We start from the raw sequence: 21,813 nt of genomic DNA on the forward strand, positions 1-21,813 counted from the left end.
GGTTTTGTCTCACCAGGGGTGATGGTCGGATTCTCGTTTATCGTCGAAGGAATGAGCGTCACACCGAGGCCTGTACTCTGGAGCAAGATCGATTTGGAGGTGGAGGGTCTGTTATGGTCTGGGGTGGTGTGTCACAGCATCAATGGACTGAGCTTGTTGTCATTGCAGGCAATCTTCTCAACGCTGTGCGTTACAGGGAAGACATCCTCCTCCCTCATGTGGTACCCTTCCTGCAGGCTCCTCCTGACATGACCCTCCAGCATGACAATGCCACTAGCCATACTGCTCGTTCTGTGTGTGATTTCCTGCGAGATAGGAATGTCAGTGTTCTGCCATGGCCAGCGAAGAGCCCGGATCTCAATCCCATTAAGCCTGTCTGGGACCTGTTGGATCGGAGGGTGAGGGCTAGGGCCATTCCCCCCAGAAATGTCCGGGAACTTACAGGTGCCTTGGTGGAAGAGTAGGGTAACATCTCACAGCAAGAACTGGCAAATCTGGTGCCGTTCATGAGGAGGAGATGCACTTTAGTACTTAATGCAGCTGGTGGCCACACCAGATACTAACTCTTACTTTTGATTTTGACCCCCCCTTTGTTCAGGGAGACATTATTCAATTTCTGTTAGTCACATGTCTGTGGAACTTGTTCAACTTATGTCTCAGTTGTTGAATCTTGTTGTGTTCATACAAATATTTACACATGTTAAGTTTGCTGAAAATAAACGCAGTTGACAGTAAGAGGACATTTCTTTTTTTGCTGAGTTTATATGAACCTACAACCTTGTGCTCCAGGGGGACCAGCCTTTCCACAGGGTTAGATGCCCATTCACACTTCAAACTGTTCTCTGCATTCATTTGATATGAAGAAATTCTGAAATAGGGAAAAGAGGAGAGGGTTTGATAGAGGACGCATCTTTGTATCTGTGCCATTATAGTGTCTGTGACAGCATGGTCAGCGCCATTGAGGCTATCTCCATTTTAAAGTATTACATTTTCTTATTCTGCATTGGCTGATTGCTCCCAACTAATAGGAAACCCTACCCAGTTGGCTACTTTAAAATGGTGGACACCCTCAATGTCCATGTTGAAACGGGTCATATCTGTAACCCAGAGGTAATCCCTGTTGCTGCCTTAGCCAATCAGAGGGATAGTAGGGGAAGTGAAGGGAACAAATGACAATAGCCGTGGGTCAGAGACATTTGTATAGTGAGTACCATGTGTCAAAGTAGTTTAGGATGAGCTCAGATAGTGACACTAGATTCCAGGAAATACTAGGGTTTCCTCTGAGTCTCGTGAAGAAACATCATCTGGCTAATTAGAAAAGCGATCCCTCTGTTTCTCACCACTGCACTGAATACGGACCGCTCTCGCCTGCATTGGGACTCCCGCTCCAGAAGCCACACACACAAACACGAAGCACAGGCCTGCAACGTAGTAAAAGTAATTACATTACAGAGCTCTGATAGTTAAGGGGTATCCGTTTTTTAAAGGTTGCAACCGTTTTGACTGTTATTGAATGTGTATGTTTTTACATGTATGGTGAATGACAGTGATATGGTTTTAATCTATTGGTTGACTTGGTGCCATACTGACTGGTTTATGTTTACCCGCAATTGAATATCTTATACGATTTATGAATATGTCTATTTGCTGAGAGAGGTGTTGCTTTTCCATACTTAATATAATTTCTGAAATGAGAAATTTAGCTGTGTGCATTTTCTTTCCGTGTGTCTGATAACGGGTCAGGTTAAACTAAGATTATTTGAATAGGGAATTTGTATTTGTATTTATTATGGATCCCCATTAGCTGCTGCCAAGGCAGCATGAGAACACTCCTGGGGTTGAGAATGAGAACACACCTGGGGTTATTTCATTTTAGTTAGACCCCAGACCACTATCAACCAGACTTCTCCCTGGTTAGGAAAATGGGTGTAACATATCCAAATGTAACACTACCCAGGAAAGGGCTGAAAATATCCCGTACTAATATATATAGCCTTAGAAATAAGGTTAATGAAATCAATAACATCAGATAACATTCATATTAGCCATTTATTAGATAATCAATTTTATGATACAACAGTAGCAATGCAAGGATATAACATCTATAGAAGAGACAGGAATGCTTATGGGGGAGGTGTTGCTATATATATATTCAGAGCCATATCCCTGTAATGCTTAGAGAAGATCTTATGTCAAGTGTTATTGAAGTGTTGTGGTTGCAGGTTCACTTGGCACATCTAAAGTCTTTTCTTTTGGGGTGTTGCTATAGGCCACCAAGTGCTAACAGTCAGTATCTAAATAATATGTGTGAAATGCTTGATAGTGTACAATATGTGATGTAAACAGATCTACTTTCTCAACCTGAATATTGACTGGTTTCATCAAGCTGTCTGCTCAAGAGGAAGTTTCTCATTTTAACCAGTGCCTGTAATCTGGTTCAGGTTATTAATCAACCTACCAGGGTGTTTACAAACACTACAGGAACAAGATCATCCACATGTATTGATCACATTTGTACTAACACTGTAGAACTTTGTTGTAAAGCTGTATCCGTGCCCATTGGATGCAGTGATCACAATATTGTGACTATATCCAGGAAAGCCAAAGTTCCAAAAGCTGGGCTTAAAATAGTCTACAGACTTTGCTGTGACTCTTATGTGGATGATGTTCAAAATATTTGTTGGTCTAATGTGATTAATAAGGAGCATCCAGACGCTGCACTTGATGCATTTATGAAATTGCTTCTTCCAATTATTGATAAACATGCACCTGTTAAGAAACTGACTGTTAGAACTGTTAAGGCTCCATTGTTTGATGAGGAATTAAACAACTGTATGGTTGAAAGAGATGGTGCAAAAGGAGTGGCTAATAAGTCAGGCTGCACATCTGACTGGCTGACTTACTGCAAATGGAGAAATTATGTGACTCAACTCAACAAAAGAAGAAGAAACTGTATTATGAATCCAGGATTAATGATATAAAGAATGATGGAAAAAAAACTTTGGAGTACTTTAAATTAAATTATGGGCAGAAATGATTATGTTGCCAATTATTTTAATGATTACTTTATTGGCAAAGTGGGCAAACTTAAGATGGAAATGCCGACAACGAACCATGAGCCATCGTACTAATGCATAAAAAATAACAAAAATGAAAGAAAGAAAAGCATTGCAAGTTAGAATTTTGTAAAGTTAGTGTGGGAGAGGTGGAAATATTATTGTTATCGATCAATAATGACAAACCTCCTGGCATTGACAACTTAGACAGGCTACTGAGGATGGTAGCTGACTCTGTAGCCACTCCTATCTGTCATATATTTAATCTGAGCCTAGAGGAAAGTCTTTGTCCTCAGGCCTGGAGGGAAGCCAAAGTCATTCCGCAACCCAAGAGTGGTAAAGCGGCCTTTACTGGTTCTAACAGCAGACCAATCAGCTAGCTGCAAGCTCTTACCAAACTGTTGGAAAATATTGTGTTACACCAAATACAATGCTATTTCTCTATAAACAAATTAACAACAGACTTTCAGCATGCTTATAGAGAAGGGCATTCAACATGTACTGCACTGACACAAATGACTGATGATTGGTTGAAAGAAAGTGATTATAAGAAGATTGTGGGAGCTGTACTGTTAGATTTCAGTACAGCCTTTGATATTATTGACCATAACCTGTATTTTGAAAACGTACATTACAAGTCAAAAGTTTGGACACACCTACTCATTTAAGGGTTTTTCTTGATTTTTACTATTTTCTAACTTGTAGAATAATATTGAAGACATCAAATCTATGAAATAACACATATGGAATAATTTAGTAACCACCCCAAAATATTTTGATTTGTTTAACTTCACTAGGGTAGGGGGCAGCATTCGGAATTTTCGATTAAAAGCATGCCCAAATTAAACGGCCTGCTACTCGGGCCCAGAAGATATGATATGCATATACAGTAACTGGTAGATCCGGATAGAAAACACTCTAGCGTTTCCAAAACTGTTCAAATAGTGTCTGTGAGTATAACAGAACTGATTTGGTAGGCGAAAACCTGAGACAAATCCATTCAGGAAGTTTTTTTGTTTTTGTTTTGTAGTTTTCTATTCAATGCCATTACAGTATCCATTGACTTAGGATTCAATTTGCAGTTCCTATGCCTTCAACTAGATGTCAACAGTCTTTAGAAATTGTTTCAGGCTTGTGTTCGTATAAATGAGGGAGTAAGACCAGTCTTAATGAGTGGACCCTGACGTGTCACAGAGCTTTTTCATGCGCAATCCCGAGAGAGTGCATTTCTTGTTTACCTTTTATATTGACAACGTTATTGTCCGGTTGAAATATTATAGATAATTTAGGCTAAAAACAACCTGAGGATTGAATATGAACATCGTTTGACATGTTTCTATGAACTTTACGAATACAATTTTTTTTTGTCTGCCTGTTTTGACTGCGTTTGAGCCTGTGGATTACTGAAGAAAACGCGTGAACAAAAATGAGGTTTTTGGATATAAAGAGACTTTATCGAACAAAAGGAACATTTATTGAGTAAATTAATGTTTTCTGAGTGCAACCATATGAAGATCATCAAAGGTAATGGATTCATTTTATCTCTATTTCTGAGTTTTGTAACACTTCTGCTTGGCTGGTTACTGTTTGTAATCATTTGTCAACTGGGCTATGTTCTCAAATAATCGTAAGGTATGCTTTCGCCGTAAAGCATTTTTTATATCTGACACCGTGGTTGGATTCACAAGAAGTTAATCTTTAAACCTATGTAAAATATGTTTTGTTTTCTGAATTTTTATAATGAGTATTTCTGTATTTGAATTTGGCACTCTGCAATCTCAGTGGATGTTGGCCAAATGGGACGCTAGCGTCCCACATACCCTAGAGAGGTTTTAACACCTTTTTGGTTACTACATGATTACATTTGTGTTATTTCATAGTTTTGATGTCTTCACTATTATTCCACAATGTAGAAAATAAAGAAAAACCCTGGAATGAGTAGGTGTGTCCAAACTTGGTACGGTATGTGTTATGACTTTTCAACCTCAGCTCTGAATCCATGATATGGCAATATGGATATGGGTTTTCTTTAATGGGAACATCTCTAATGTCAAACATGTAAAGTGTGGTGTACCGCAGGACAGCTCTCTAGGCCCTCTACTCTTTCTATTTTTACCAATGACCTGCTACTGGCATTAAACAAACCATATGTGTCCATGTATGCTGATGATTCAACCCTATGCACATCAGCAACCACAGCTACTGAAGTAACTGCAACCCTTACAAAGAGTTGCAGTCTGTTTTGGAATGGGTGGCCAGTAATAGACTAGTCCTGAACATCTCTAAAACTAAGAGCATTATATTTGGTACAAATCATTCCCTACATTCTAAACCTCCGCTGAATCTGGGAATGAATGGTGTGGCTGTTGAACAAGTTGAGACTATATTACTTGGCGTTACCTTAGATTGTGAACTGTCATGAACAAAACATATAGATTCAATGGTTGCAAAGATGGGGAGAGGTCTGTCTGTAATAAAGAGATGCTCTGCTGTTTGGACAACACATTTCACAAAGCAAGTCCTGCAGGCTCTAATTTAGTCTTATCTTGAATATTGTCCAGTCATATGGTCAAGTGCTGCAAAGAAATTCCTCGTTAAGCTGCAGCTGGCCCAGAACAGAGTGGCATGTCTTACTCTTCATTGTAATCAGAGGGCTAATATTAATACTATGCATGCCAGTCTCTCTTGGTTAAGAGTTAAGGAAATACTTACTGCTTCACTTCTTGTTTTTATAAGAAACATTCATGTGTTGTAAATTCCAAATTGTTTGCATAGTCAACTGACACACACACTTACCCCACCAGACATGCCACCAGGGGTCTTTTCACAGTCCCCAGGTCCAGAACAAATTCAAGAAAACGTACAGTATTATACACAGCCTTGAGTGCATGGAACCCCGTTCCATCTTATATAGAGCAAGTTAACAAAAAACCTGGTTTAAAAAAACAAATAAAGCAACACCTCATGGCACAACACCTCTCCCCATGTAACCTGCTCGTTGTGTGTATGTACTAACATGTATGTACACACACACACACACACACACACACACAAGCACACTGCATGTTAATGTATGTAAATTGTAAAGTATTTTGTCTGTAATGTATTTTTCGTTATGTGCCGGACCCAGGTAAGACTAGATGTCACCATTGGCGTTAGCTAATGGGGACCCTAATAAATCAAATCAAATAATGTGTCCCCTATTAATCTCTATGGTTTGTCCCCACAACTTCCTGAATGCAAGGCCCTCCCCTTCCTCATAAAAGACTATGGATACACAGGGTGCTTCCCGAGTGGCGCAGTGGTCTAAGGCACTGCATCGCTAGCTGTGCTACTAGAGATTCTGGGTTCGAGTCCAGGCTCTGTCCCAGCCGGCCGCGACCAGGAGACCCATGGGGCGGCACACAATTGGCCCGGCGTCGCCCGGGTTAGGGGAGGGTTTGGCCGGGAGGGATGTCCTTGTCCCATCGCGCACTAGCGACTCCTGTGGTGGGCCAGGTGCAGAGCACGCTGACACGGGTCACCAGGTGTACAGTGCTTCGTCCGACACATTGGTGTGGCTGGCTTCCGGGTTAAGTGGGCATTGCATCAAGAAGCGTTTCGGAGGATGCACAGCTCTCGGCCTTCGCCTCTGACTGTAACTACCAATTGGGGAGAAAAAGGGGGACAATTGTTTTTTAAAGAGTATGGATAAGATAGTTTTCTGTCCGCCCTAACAATGGGAGTCTTCGTCCACAAAGCTGGGGTGTCTAGCTCCCGGTGGGGTGTCTAGCTCCCGCCTATCCTTTCTTTGGATTGGTAGATACATCTCAATATGTTGACGTCAACCACCTGTATTCAATGGAGAAAGATGCTATGCTACTAGCCTCATGCCATGAATGTGCATAGCCATCTCGAGACAACACCGATATAAAGTAGCCGGGATGTCACGTGTCTTACTTATATCAGTACATGTGCAACCACCTAAGCATTACGAAAACTTATTTTAAAACAAACATAGCAAATAAGCCATTCATTGTTTTATTGACAAAATGTGACACTTTCTCATTGACCTCCATACAAAAACTCCTTGGTGTGCTAAACAACAACAAAAAATGCCACCTGCTGGAGGGAATCAGATTTTCCGGTAGTTGGATCTCCCTCTTCCTCTTTGTCATAATGCACCTGAACCATAGAGATAGATGGAGGACTAGTGCACAAAAGCCTGTTTTAGCGTGGGAAGTGCCATTGAGGACTTTCACAATTTTGAAGTAGTCAACTGGGCGGGACTTCAAATGTGTATCAAAAGACTTGAAAAAAGACGTAAATGATCCAAAGTAATGTTTTCACCTATTTTTTTAATTCTCTACACCTGATGTAGTTCTTGATATATATAAAAACAATATTAAACATAACAGGAACAAAATTAGAATCATTTCATAAATTGTTCACTGTATTTGTGAGTTGTGTGAACACTAATAATAATATTCGTTCTGAAAGACATCATAATACCTATACAAAAGAAAACTAAAATTGCAGCTTGATTCTTAGGCACAGTAAGGCTCAGTCATGATATTGCCCAGCAGAAACCCTCCATTTTCAACTTATTTATACAGATGTCCTTGTTTCCAATGAGCAAGATAATGCTAGTGATCGTAGTGTATGTCCCTCGAACTACTGCTCTTTCTACTGCTAAAATATTGCTTCTGTAAAAATGTAAATGGGACACACACACAGTTTGGGGATTTAAAATGCCATCAAGTCCCTGGAATGGACTTTGTGATTTGGTCTTGACCGTATCTTTTCTGAAGAGAAATGGGATACAGCAGTCGGTGAAGTCTACAATGCTTAAAGAGGCCCAAGCACCAAAGTAGTAGTACAGGGATGTGATTGCCAGATATCTAGCCATTGTAGTTGGCAGTAAATGCAAAAGGTCTACAAAAGACCGAGAGACTTATTGCTAAAGTACACATGCCAAGCTAGCTAGACAAGATAGACTACATGCACTCCACAATGACCATCTGGATTACAATAACAGTCGCTTTCGGATTGTTTCTGAGACTGTCTTCCCTAAGGTGCCATTAGCTAAGTAGTGACTCCATTCAGTCAAGTACCATTTAGAAATATTACCCTTCAAATGGCAATACTCTGACTGAGCTACATTGGCCTACATACAATAGCATTTATGAGCCGACAAATAAGGCTAAAACCAAACCCATTGCAGGTGCCCTGGCCCACTTAGTGCAATATTATCCAAGCTTATGCAGTTACATGTTAATGTTTTATTAATAAATCTATACTAGCGGTGACAATGGTTGGCTTGCCCTCATGCTGCTCTTTGACCACGGTTCTCTATGGGAATAGGGGATGTCTTCTCTAGATGCCTCCTCACAAGTGTTGAATAGCTCACAATTATATTTTGGCGTATGTGATCCGTGCTTGTGTAAAATGTTGAGATTTAAATACAGTCAAACGTTGGCCTCTTGCTTTTCTTTGGACAGGGGCAGTGGGTCTCTGATTGTCTAACTAACATATTATGATGCACAATTACAGAGCAGTTCCAATCCCATTTCTTGTCATAGTATTTCCATTTCAAAATATTATGAACCACCAAGTAAGTACTTGCAGAGGAGGCTGGCGGGAGGAGCTATAGGAGGATGGGCTCATTGTGATGGCTGGAATGGAATAAATGGAATGATATCAAACACATGTTTGACTCTGTTACATTCATTCTATTCCAGCCATTAAAATGAGCATGTCCTCCTACAGATCCTCCAACCAGCCTCCTCTGTAGTGCATCACAAAAGAAATGGACATCATATAAAAAACAAAGGCTTAGTGTTATCCTGAACAAATGAGCCTGCTCCAAACACATATATTCCCTTTTACAGTTTCCTCTGTCGTTTTCAAGAGACAACCCAATCACTTGGGTCAGCACTTACAAATTAACAACACAGTTATCAAGTTCCCTGTTAAGTCATATATTCCACAATGGCTTTTCGAGGTTCATTCAATCCCTTTTTTAAAACAATCATTCCTACTTTTACACAGTGGCTTCGGAACAATGAAAACAGATGGACCAGCACCAAACAGTAAAACTTTGTGTGCCCTACCAACCCACTCCCTACATGATGTGGTGTGTGTGTTATCTGATAGTGTTAGATGTACTCAATGGTGTGTCTGAAGCATGGCTGTGGCCACTGGTGTGAAAACATGCCTCTGTAATTGGTCATCATTCCATACTACCTTTTTTGTTGTTGTCAACAAATTAAAAAAACAGAATAAATAAATGCTATTTTAAAAACGACAAGTGAGATTCCCTGGGCTGCTTTCGGGAAAAATAAATGGTGTATTTAAAAGCTGCTGGGAAACGATTGTTCTTTCAGTTGATTGATCTTTCACCAGTTTACCAGTCATTAAAACAAAACGCAGCTTCATTAAAGTTGGACTCAGTGAAATGACGTTGCCACGAGCAGCACCGCAGATATTGTGACGAGTGAGATGCAAGACTTCGTTCTCACACAGTCACAGACTGTATCTGCGCATGTGCACGGGTTCGCTTCACGCTTGTTCACACAACGGTAACGGGACAAAATAAAGCGGAGAAGTTTTGCCTCGCGCTTCAACGCCCTTGTTGTGGAAATTGACCCACTATGTTTACTTTCTGCATCGACGTCATATCGCTGAGTCTACCTTTAAATGGAAAAGAGCCAAATTGACTCAATATATACAAAATTACGCACGTCTCTTTCCCCCTGTCTCTCTCTCACCCACACATATACTCTGTCATTCTAGATGTAGACACCACCGCAGACATCTCCACCAGCATCCATCCATCCATGTACAGTTGTTTAAATATGCAAAATCACAAAGCATAGGAAATCAATTCAGTGTATCTTACAATCATGTGTGACATCTGCTCCCATCCGGACAACATTCAAATATAACCAGCAGACAACCACAGCATCTTTTAAAGACAGGCACGTACATCTTATTTTCATTCTTTTTCAAATAAAAAGGGCATAAACATGTTTGGTTTTTACCACAAAAACAAAACTAAAATACATCAAACTTGCATAGCTCTGAAGTGTACAAAAGGAAAAAGGCAAACGGACTTTGGGGAGAGGAGCAGGGAGAGGGACAAGCGGCTTACATGTATGTTGATGCAGTAGCATTAAAATATGATACATATTGAGGAGTGACTGAGAGTCTATCGGTGTATGTACATATATGGGGGACATGAGAAGCCCTGGTGAGGCTTTGACCCATCCACATAGACAGATAGTGTTCTGCGATGAGACAGCGAGGACCCTGGGAAGGGCCCTTGTCTTTCGGGTAAGGAAGGTGGGGGTTGAGGGGTTAGAGGGGTGTTAATTACAGTGAGACCCCCAGGGTGAGAGAGCGGGGGAGGGGGTGGTCAGAGAGTAATCCAGGGAGAGGTGAGGGTGGCTTGGTACGACGGAGGGGGCAAGAGGAGCCTCTTCTCAGTGCGAGTCCTGGGAATTCCTCACGTTGTTGATCTCAAGCTCCAGCTGCTTGATGCGTACGTCCCTCTGGTTGAGCATCTCCCGCAGACGCCGGATCTCCTCCTGCTGCTTGTGGAACTTCAGACGCAGCTGCACACCAACACACACACACGGAACACACATTGAGAAAGAATGTTGGTGAGTGCAAGACTAGGGCCAGCATATTTTCTGACCCTATATAGTCACCTAAAAAACTCCTACCCTACCCATGATGGGATAGGATACAGTCAGTACAGCCTCCATAGACTAAACCCACGGTAGAATGGTATACAGCCAAGCTGGGTAACTCACATCGAAACCGCCCCATACCTCGTTCTCTGTTTTGGGAGGCGAGCAGAGCGTGGGGTCCTGTCCGTTGCTGACAGACGTCTTACTCCTGCACTCCTTGTTGCCAAGCTGGTCCTGGATGTACGCCAGCTGCAGTTGGCCTGGTCGGCTCTGGGACCTCCGAGAGCCCAGGGAGTTGCCCAGCCCCTTACTGCCCAGGCCGGAGCTCAGCTCCGGGTAGGAGTCCGGTACTCGACTCCCAGGCTTCAGAGACTGGAGCACCGGGCCTAGTGGAGGTGGAAGGTGAGAGAGCAAACATGATGTTAATGTAATGATTACCTTCTTAATGTCTCACATATGGTTGGTTGATGATAACACAACACAATTCTATCATTGTCGAGATTTCTTTGAAGGTCAACACATATATTTATTCTTTTACATCAGAACATTTGAATTACGAACACAATTTATAACCAAATCAAGGTTCAAAGACATGATAGAGGACGATGGAATATAAACCCTACAGGGTCTTCTTTGCACAAGACATTGCAGGGAAGTATATATTGTATGAATGGTGGCAACTTCCTGGCCATTCACATGACAAATGAGAATATCACATCTCGTAGAGGAGCAAATAGGATGCAGCTGAGGCTTTTAGGCAGACATGGGTTCACACACTATTTGAAATACTTCAACTGGGCTAAATTGAGTTTGCCAGGGGCAATGGAACCAATAGAATAGTATCAAAACTGCAAACCCCGCCCATCTGGTACTCCAGGCAGGCTAAAGGAAAATGCTCCACATTTTTGAAAGATTTTAAATCATATTTGAACCCAGGTCTGCATCTACTGTAGGTAAACAGATTTCATGGTCAGCTAAAGGGACATCTTGATCCTCCTTTGACCTTTTCACTGTAGGGGGCAGCAAATGGAATCTATGTTATCTCAAACAGAGAACTAATATTCAGCATTGTAGTCAGCTACTTGTGCTTTTCTATTGCAGTTTCCCCATTGCATAATTCATGTTATTAAACTATGGAGAAACAGCATACGATAACCCTCCCCACGACCACCCTCTCTCTGTGGTGGTGACCTCTGACCTTTGTCAATGCCGCTAAGCCACTCCTCGGCCGACATGGCGGCCTCGCTCGCCGCCGTCATGGGGTAGATGTCATCCTGGTACGACTCCGACTACAGGGGATGCAAATACACACAGTTGATACCGAGTTTGTCATGTTTTCACTACATTGCAATAAAGCATTTGGATCAGTAGATTGTGACTATATTGTGATCTAGTGCTTAGTAGATTATGACTACATTGTGTTCTAGTGCTCAGTAGATTGTGACTACATTGTGTTCTAGTGCTCAGTAGATTGACTATATTGTGTTCTAGTGCTCAGTAGATTGACTATATTGTGTTCTAGTGCTCAGTAGATTGTGACTACATTGTGTTCTAGTGCTCAGTAAATTGACTATTTGTGTTCTAGTGCTCAGTAGATTGTACCTACATTGTGTTCTAGTGCTCAGTAGATTGACTATTTGTGTTCTAGTGCTCAGTAGATTGTACCTACATTGTGTTCTAGTGCTCAGTAGATTGTACCTACATTGTGTTCTAGTGCTCAGTAGATTGTGACTACATTGTGTTCTAGTGCTCAGTAGATTGTGACTACATTGTGTTCTAGTGCTCAGTAGATTGACTATTTGTGTTCTAGTGCTCAGTAGATTGTACCTACATTGTGTTCTAGTGCTCAGTAGATTGTGACTACATTGTGTTCTAGTGCTCAGTAGATTGACTATATTGTGTTCTAGTGCTCAGTAGATTTACTATTTGTGTTCTAGTGCTCAGTAGATTTACTATTTGTGTTCTAGTGCTCACTAGATTGACTATATTGTGTTCTAGTGCTCAGTAGATGGACTATATTGTGTTCTAGTGCTCAGTAGATTTACTATTTGTGTTCTAGTGCTCAGTAGATTGTACCTACATTGTGTTCTAGTGCTCAGTAGATTGTGACTACATTGTGTTCTAGTGCTCAGTAGATTGACTATTTGTGTTCTAGTGCTCAGTAGATTGTGACTACATTGTGTTCTAGTGCTCAGTAGATTGACTATTTGTGCTCTAGTGCTCAGTAGATTGTGACTACATTGTGTTCTAGTGCTCAGTAGATTGTGACTACATTGTGTTCTAGTGCTCAGTAGATTGACTATTTGTGTTCTAGTGCTCAGTAGATTGTACCTACATTGTGTTCTAGTGCTCAGTAGATTGTGACTACATTGTGTTCTAGTGCTCAGTAGATTGACTATATTGTGTTCTAGTGCTCAGTAGATTTACTATTTGTGTTCTAGTGCTCAGTAGATTTACTATTTGTGTTCTAGTGCTCAGTAGATTGACTATATTGTGTTCTAGTGCTCAGTAGATGGACTATATTGTGTTCTAGTGCTCAGTAGATTTACTATTTGTGTTCTAGTGCTCAGTAGATTGACTATTTGTGTTCTAGTGCTCAGTAGATGGACTATATTGTGTTCTAGTGCTCAGTAGATTTACTATTTGTGTTCTAGTGCTCAGTAGATTGACTATTTGTGTTCTAGTGCTCAGTAGATTGACTATATTGTGTTCTAGTGCTCAGTAGATTGACTATATTGTGTTCTAGTGCTCAGTAGATTTACTATTTGTGTTCTAGTGCTCAGTAGATGGACTATATTGTGTTCTAGTGCTCAGTAGATTTACTATTTGTGTTCTAGTGCTCAGTAGATTGGCTATTTGTGTTCTAGTGCTCAGTAGATTGTACCTACATTGTGTTCTAGTGCTCAGTAGATTGTGACTACATTGTGTTCTAGTGCTCAGTAGATTGACTATATTGTGTTCTAGTGCTCAGTAGATGGACTATATTGTGTTCTAGTGCTCAGTAGATTTACTATTTGTGTTCTAGTGCTCAGTAGATTGTACCTACATTGTGTTCTAGTGCTCAGTAGATTGTGACTACATTGTGTTCTAGTGCTCAGTAGATTGTGACTACATTTTGTTCTAGTGCTCAGTAGATTGTGACTACATTGTGCTCTAGTGCTCAGTAGATTGTGACTACATTGTGCTCTAATGCTCAGTAGATTGTGACTACATTGTGCTCTAGTGCTCAGTAGATTGTGACTACATTGTGTTCTAGTGCTCAGTAGATTGACACTACATTGTGTTCTAGTGCTCAGTAGATTGTGACTACATTGTGTTCTAGTGCCTAGTAGATTGTGACTACATTGTGCTCTAGTGCTCAGTAGATTGTGACTACATTGTGTTCTAGTGCTCAGTAGATTGTGACTACATTGTGTTCTAGTGCTCAGTAGATTGTGACTACATTGTGCTCTAGTGCTCAGTGGATTGTGACTACATTGTGTTCTAGTGCTCAGTAGATTGTGACTACATTGTGCTCTAGTGCTCAGTAGATTGTGACTACATTGTGTTCTAGTGCTCAGTAGATTGTGACTACATTGTGCTCTAGTGCTCAGTAGATTGTGACTACATTGTGCTCTAATGCTCAGTAGATTGTGACTACATTGTGCTCTAGTGCTCAGTAGATTGTGACTACATTGTGTTCTAGTGCTCAGTAGATTGACACTACATTGTGTTCTAGTGCTCAGTAGATTGTGACTACATTGTGTTCTAGTGCCTAGTAGATTGTGACTACATTGTGCTCTAGTGCTCAGTAGATTGTGACTACATTGTGTTCTAGTGCTCAGTAGATTGTGACTACATTGTGTTCTAGTGCTCAGTAGATTGTGACTACATTGTGCTCTAGTGCTCAGTGGATTGTGACTACATTGTGTTCTAGTGCTCAGTAGATTGTGACTACATTGTGCTCTAGTGCTCAGTAGATTGTGACTACATTGTGCTCTAGTGCTCAGTAGATTGTGACTACATTGTGTTCTAGTGCTCAGTAGATTGACACTACATTGTGTTCTAGTGCTCAGTAGATTGTGACTACATTGTGTTCTAGTGCCTAGTAGATTGTGACTACATTGTGCTCTAGTGCTCAGTAGATTGTGACTACATTGTGCTCTAGTGCTCAGTAGATTGTGACTACATTGTGCTCTAGTGCTCAGTAGATTGTGACTACATTGTGTTCTAGTGCTCAGTAGATTGTGACTACATTGTGTTCTAGTGTCCAGTAGATTGTTATCCTAGATGTTCTGGTCCCCTGTGTTGGTGTGTCAGGGGTTCTTACCCTGCGAGGTACGATCATGGAGAGGGGTTCGATGAGGGCCTTGATCGTCACCAGTTTGTAGAACCTGAACACCTCACAGGAGCTCACGTCCAGGCCTCTCTTTGGCATGATACCTGAGGGTGGAGGGACACACACACAGGAAGTTAGTAGCACTGCCTGTTTCTGACACCTTGACCAAACCGGCCCCACGTGTGTGCTCGTTGTCTATCCCCACCAGACGTGTTCATGACACGCAGGTTAAAATACCAAAACCAATATTCATTTGGGGACAGGTCGAAACACACATGAAACATTCATGGACATTTAGCTAGCTTGCTTTTGCTAACAATTTTTTCCTGCGAGATAAACATTTGGGTTATTATTTTACCTGAAATGCATATGGCCCTCTTTTTAGCTGGATCTTTGTAGAATGTGGACCCATCTCCACTCCAACAATTCATTCACAAATAAAAGGGGAAACCAAGTTCGTATTCTTTGATTAGCCCCTCCTCGTTCATCTTTCAATCCCCACGTGGGTTAGTATGCTCGTGAAAAGCAATGAGTAGATGGGAGAGGCGGGACTTGTAGTGCGTCAAGCGTCTCAAATAGAACCACGTAGAGCCTGGCTACGCAGACGCTTGTTGATGCCGCGAGCAGTTTGGATGAAATGATTGAATAACATCTATGTGTACGTTTATTTAGCAACCCTCGCGCACGCAACGTGGCCTGTCTAGTCAGCATCAGACAAACACTCCCATCTCAATCACGGTTTCATTGTTTGATACTGTCCATGTCCGATGAGTTTGTTGATTCTAAGTATTGCCAACAAGGGACTGCAACTTGACTTTGCGTCCTATTCAAGCCATTTCAACGGTGAGTAAGTCGTTCAACTCCAGAGACAGAGGATAAGAGCATTCTCTAAATGAATCAAATGTCAAATGTAACTAGTGCTGCTGTTCCACCACTATGAACCCTAGTGCTTCTGTTGTTACTGCTGATGGTAGTATTATTCATGTCGTAAGTCATTGTCATCATAACACATGACTGAAAGCCTTGGAATCACCTTTTTGGCTAGTCAAATCAACTGGGTCATTTGCACATCTGGTTTGGTTGAAGGTGCACACAGTGTGTGTGTGTGTGTGTGTGTGTGCGCACGCATGTGCTTACCCATTCCTTTCTGAGGAGTGTGTGAGCGGTACTCTGTGAGGAAGTGCATGTAGGGCTTCTCTGAGCTGATCTCATAGTACCGGATATTACCATCACCCTGAGAGAGACAGACAGAGATGGAGAGAGAGACATAGAGAGAAAGAGATGGGGAGAGAGAGAGAGACAGAGAGAAGGAGATGGGGAGAGAGAGAGAGACAGAGAGAAGGAGATGGGGAGAGAGAGAGAGACAGAAAGAAAGAGATAGGGAGAGAGAGAGAGACAGAGAGAAAGAGATGGGGAGAGAGAGAGAGAGAGAGAGAGAGAGAGAGAGAGAGAGAGAGAGAGAGAGAGAGAGAGAGAGAGAGAGAGAGAGAGAAAGAGATGGGGAGAGAGAGAGATGAGGGAGAGAGAAAGAGATGGGAGAGAGAGAGATGGAGGGAGAGAGAAAGAGAGAGAGAGAGAGAGACATAGAGAGAAAGAGATGGGGAGAGAGAGAGAGAGAGATGAGAGAGAGACAGAGAAACAGAGATGGAGAGAGAGACAGAGAGAAAGAGATGGGGAGAGAGAGAGAGAGAGAGAGAAAGAGAGAGAGGTGGAGAGAGACAGAGAGAGAAAGAGAGAGAGATGGAGAGAGACAGAGAGAGAAAGAGAGAGAGATGGAGAGAGACAGAGAGAGAAAGAGAGAGAGGTGGAGAGAGACATAGAGAGAAAGAGAGAGAGATGGAGAGAGACAGAGAGAAAGAGATGGGGAGAGAGAGAGAGAGAGAGATGGAGAGAGACATAGAGAGAAAGAGATGGGGAGAGAGAGAGAGGTGGAGAGAGACATAGAGAGAAAGAGAGAGAGGTGGAGAGAGACATAGAGAGAAAGAGAGAGAGATGGAGAGAGACAGAGAGAAAGAAATGGGGAGAGAGAGAGAGAGAGAGATGGAGAGAGACATAGAGAGAAAGAGATGGGGAGAGAGAGAGAGATGGGGAGAGAGACAGAGAGAGAGATGGAGAGAGAGAGACAGAGAGAAAGAGATGGGGAGAGAGAGAGAGATGGAGAGAGAGAGACAGAGAGAAAGAGATGGGGAGAGAGAGAGATGAGAGAGCAGAGGTCACGATCAGATGAGCTCCTGCCTTTTCAGCATTTTATTTAAAAAAATAGATTTAGAGTTAGGTAAACTTGGATTTTTTGTCAGGAACACATACAGGATGCTATCCTCTACAACATAACCCTCACTTCAAATCAAAACTTAAAACCTACAACCTGATTTTGGACGGAATTATGGAATCACCTGGAAGGCTCACAACTACCAAGGATTATTATTCTCGACAGCAAATTCTCTGGAAAACAACAGAAACCTGAAAACACCACCCAACCTGGAACTGAGAGAGTAATGTTTAGTTTGAAACTATATTCTATTTCCAAAAGCCAAGAAGAAAAATACACAACATTACTTTATAAGGACTGAATTTAAACATAATTCTGCCAAGCTTGATACAGCTTCAACTAGCACTGGCGTGTCAAGTGAGAGGTAACAAAGCCCATTAGCCCAACAATGGCAGGAGAGTCAAACAGTCTACTCCAACCAAATGGAGAGGCCTTAGAAGCTCCCTCCCACTGTTCAGAGGTAATTAAAATACAGTACCCTGTGTATGTAAAGAATGATAAGGCAAGAAAAGATTACAAAATGAAGCTCCTTATGGAAAATCAAGAGACACTTTTTGCTGACTATTACAAAAATGGGAACATCAGCAACCTTATCTTCCACACAAACCATCCCCTGGCATGGCACAGTGCTATATTAGCACACTACCCCTTTGTTAAGAGAAGATTGTACTCCTTATGGACTCAAATGGGAAATATATAGAAGAAAAAAAACTTTTTCCCAAACGCAGTGTGTCTAAACTCTGGTGTCCAGCTCGCCCTAGACCTTCTGTCTGAGGACCAACTAGGGTCACCCAGCCACATAATAATACACATAATAACACACACAGGCACAAACGACCTGAGAGCACAGCAGGAAAGGGTGGCCACAGCACTGAAGGGAGTGATTGAAAAGGCTTCTTCTACTTTCCCCAACGCACAAGTGGTTATCTCCACCCTGCTACCACGAAAAGACTTCCACTCTGCCACAATACAGCGGGTAAACGCAAGTATTTCTCGTGACTGTGCCTCAAAACCAAATGTTTTCCTGGCCCACCACTCCACCCTGGACTTGAACAGCCTCTATGACCAGGTCCACCTCTACAAGGCAGCAGTGTCCACCTTTGCCCGGACTCTAAAGGACATCACTCTCAAACGTATCCCCAACACTTCACACAGGAGCAACAGATCAATAGACACCCCACCCAGACCAGCGAGACACCCTCCAAGACCTGCAGGATCCCCCCCTCTGGACCCACACATAGAGGACCCACGCCAAGAGGACTTACATCCAGACCACAGCACCCCCAGACACATCCACACCCCAGCCCCAACCAATCAACACCCCCCCACGTCAACCATGCCCACACCCCATTTAGGCCCCCTCAGATCAGACCTATGCCACTCCTGCCCACTCCATGCCCCCCACTCCCGCAAAGAGGGCCTCAACATGGAAGTCACACATACGCCCAGGTAGTGAGCGGGCAAACAGGCCCAACCCCCACTCTTACACTCGCCCAAGCCAATGGCATGTACCAGATGCTCAGCAGGCTCTGCTCACACTTACTGGCCTGAGGCCAAACCACGACCAACAACATTGGACACTTTATGGAACAAAAAGCCTTCACTATATCATCCTGGAATATCCAAGGCCTGAGGTCATCTGCCTTTGGCCTAAAGAGCAGGAACCCGGACTTCACCAAAGAAATCGGTAATACAGACATTGTCATCCTGCAAGAAACCTGTTATAGACGAGACGGACCCACTGGTTGCCCTCTAGGTTACAGAGAGCTGGTAGTCCCATCCACCAAACTACCAGGTGTGAAACAGGGAAGGGACTCAGGGGGTATGCTAATTTGGTACAGAGCAGACCTAACGCACTCCATTAAATTAATCAAAACAGGAACATTTTACATTTGTGTCACGAGTCCGACCGAGGGTGGCTTCCCTTCCCGGTCGGGTGGCGCTCGGCGGTCGTCGTCACCGGCCTATTAGCTGCCACTGATTGTCTTTCCTCCCCCTCCTTGTATGTTTATTGGTAGCACCTGTTAGTGAATCATTAGTTGAGCTTTATTAGACAGCCGGCCCGCCTGTTTCTTTGTGCTTAATTATTGTGACCTTCGGTTCTGTAGTAGAGGAACGTGTTTGTTCCTGGTCCTGTATTCTGTGGTACTATTTTCGTCCCCCGTGTTTGGGGCAGTTTGGTTGTGAGCACCCTGTGTTGCGTTAGTGCATTAAAGAGCACAGCATTGCACTCTCTGTTTCCTGCGTCTGATTCCACACCAACGACACCCGGAGCGTTACAATTTGGCTAGAAATTCAAAAGGAAATGATCTTAACAGGAAAAAATGTCCTCCTGTGTGCTACCTATATCCCCCCACTAGAATCCCCATACTTTAATGAAGACAGCTTCTCCATCCTGGAGGGGGAAATCAATTATTTCCAGGCCCAGGGACATGTACTAGTCTGTGGTGACCTAAATGCCAGAACCGGACAAGAACCTGACACCCTCAGCACACAGGGGGACAAACACCTGCCTGCAGGTGACAGCATTCCCTCCCACATATGCCCCCCTAGGCACAACTATGACAACATAACCAACAAAAACGGGTCACAACTCCTGCAGCTCTGTCGCACGCTGGGTATGTACATAGTCAATGGTAGGCCTCGAGGGGACTCCTATGGTAGGTACACCTATAGCTCATCTCTTGGCAGTAGTACTGTAGACTACTTTATCACTGACCTCAACCCAGAGTCTCTCAGAGCGTTCACAGTCAGCCTACTGACACCCCTATCAGAACACAGCAAAATCACAGTCTACTTGAACAGAGCAATACTCAATCATGAGGCATCAAAGCCAAAGGAACTGAGTAACATTAAGAAATGCTATAGATGGAAGGAATGCAGTTTGGAAACCTACCAAAAAACAATTAGGCAACAACAAATTCAATCCCTTCTAGACAATTTCCTGGACAAAAGGTTTCATTGTAATAGTGAAGGTGTAAACTTGGCAGTAGAAAATCTTAACAGTATATTTGACCTCTCAGCTTCCCTATCAAATCTAAAAATCTCAAATAGAAAACCAAAGAAAATGAACAACAATGACAAATGGTTTGATGAAGAATGCAAAAATCTAAGAAAGAAATTGAGAAACCTGTCCAACCAAAAACATAGAGACCCGGAAAACCTGAGTCTACTCCTTCACTATGGTGAATCACTAAAACAATACAGAAATACACTACGGAAAAAGAAGGAACAGCATGTCGGAAATCAGCTCAATGTAATTGAAGAATCCATAGACTAACCACTTCTGTGAAAATTGGAAAACACTAAACAAACAACAACACAAAGAATTATCTATCCAAAATGGAGATGTATGGGTAAACCACTTCTCCAATCTTTTTGGCTCTATAACAAAGAATAAAGAGCAAAAACATATACATGATCAAATGCAAATCTTAGAATCAACTATGAAAGACTACCAGAACCCACTGGATTCTCCAATTACATTGAATGAGTTACAGAACAAAATAAAAACCCTCCAACCCAAAAAGGCCTGTGGTGTTGATGGTATCCTTAATTCAATTATCAAATATACAGACAACAAATTCAAATTGGCTATACTAAAACTCTTTAACATCATCCTTAGCTCTGGCATCTTCCCCAATATTTGGAACCAAGGACTGATCATCCCAATCCACAAAAGTGGAGACAAATTTGACCCCAATAACTACCGTGGAATATGCGTCAACAGTAACCTTGGGAAAATCCTCTGCATTATCATTAACGGCAGACTCGTACATTTCCTCAATGAAAACAATGTACTGAGCAAATGTCAAATGAGCTTTTTACCAAATGACCATACAACAGAACATGTATTCACCCTGCACACCCTAATTGACAACCAAACAAAACAAAACAAAGGCAAAGTCTTCTCATGCTTTGTTGATTTCAAAAAAGCCTTCGACTCAATTTGGCATGAAGGTCTGCTATAAAAATTGATGGAAAGTGGTGTTGGGGGTAAAACATACGACATTATAAAATCCATGTACACAAACAACAAGTGTGTGGTTAAAATTGGCAAAAAACACACATTTCTTCACACAGGGTCATGGGGTGAGACAGGGATGCAGCTTAAGCCCCACCCTCTTCAACATATATATCAACGAATTGGCATGGGCACTAGAAAAGTCTGCAGCACCCGGCCTCACCCTACTAGAATCCGAAGTCAAATGTCTGCTGTTTGCTGATGATCTGGTGCTTCTGTCACCAACCAAGGAGGGCCAACAGCAGCACCTAGATCGTCTGCACAGATTCTGTCAGACCTGGGCCATGACAGTAAATCTCAGTAAGACCAAAATAATGTTGTTCCAAAAAAGGTCCAGTCGCCAGGACCACAAATACAAATTCCATCTAGACACTGTTGCCCTAGAGCACACAAAAAATATACATACCTTGGCCTAAACATCAGCTCCACAGGTAACTTCCACAAAGCTGTGAACGATCTGAGAGACAAGGCAA

The 21,813-nt window shown here is 42.3% G+C and overlaps 1 protein-coding gene across 3 annotated transcripts in view; it reads right to left on the reverse strand.

Moving 5' to 3' along the window:
* Window positions 1–7,060: 7,060 nt before the first annotated feature.
* Window positions 7,061–21,813, reverse strand: part of coro2aa (coronin 2Aa) — a 56,929-nt gene continuing 42,176 nt past the window's right edge. For 2 of the 3 annotated variants that reach the window (XM_031828279.1, XM_031828280.1), the window contains exons 8-12: window positions 16,185–16,281; window positions 15,039–15,151; window positions 11,928–12,018; window positions 10,853–11,115; window positions 7,061–10,651 (exon numbers count right to left, since the gene is read on the reverse strand). In XM_031828279.1, the coding sequence (XP_031684139.1) occupies window positions 10,520–10,651; window positions 10,853–11,115; window positions 11,928–12,018; window positions 15,039–15,151; window positions 16,185–16,281 (696 nt within the window). In that variant the 3' untranslated portion in view covers window positions 7,061–10,519. The remainder of the gene's footprint in view (window positions 10,652–10,852; window positions 11,116–11,927; window positions 12,019–15,038; window positions 15,152–16,184; window positions 16,282–21,813) is intronic. The other variant, XM_031828282.1, reaches the window with a different exon arrangement.

This window comes from Oncorhynchus kisutch, linkage group LG7, assembly GCF_002021735.2.
Source record: "Oncorhynchus kisutch isolate 150728-3 linkage group LG7, Okis_V2, whole genome shotgun sequence".
NCBI classification, from domain to species: domain Eukaryota; kingdom Metazoa; phylum Chordata; class Actinopteri; order Salmoniformes; family Salmonidae; genus Oncorhynchus; species Oncorhynchus kisutch.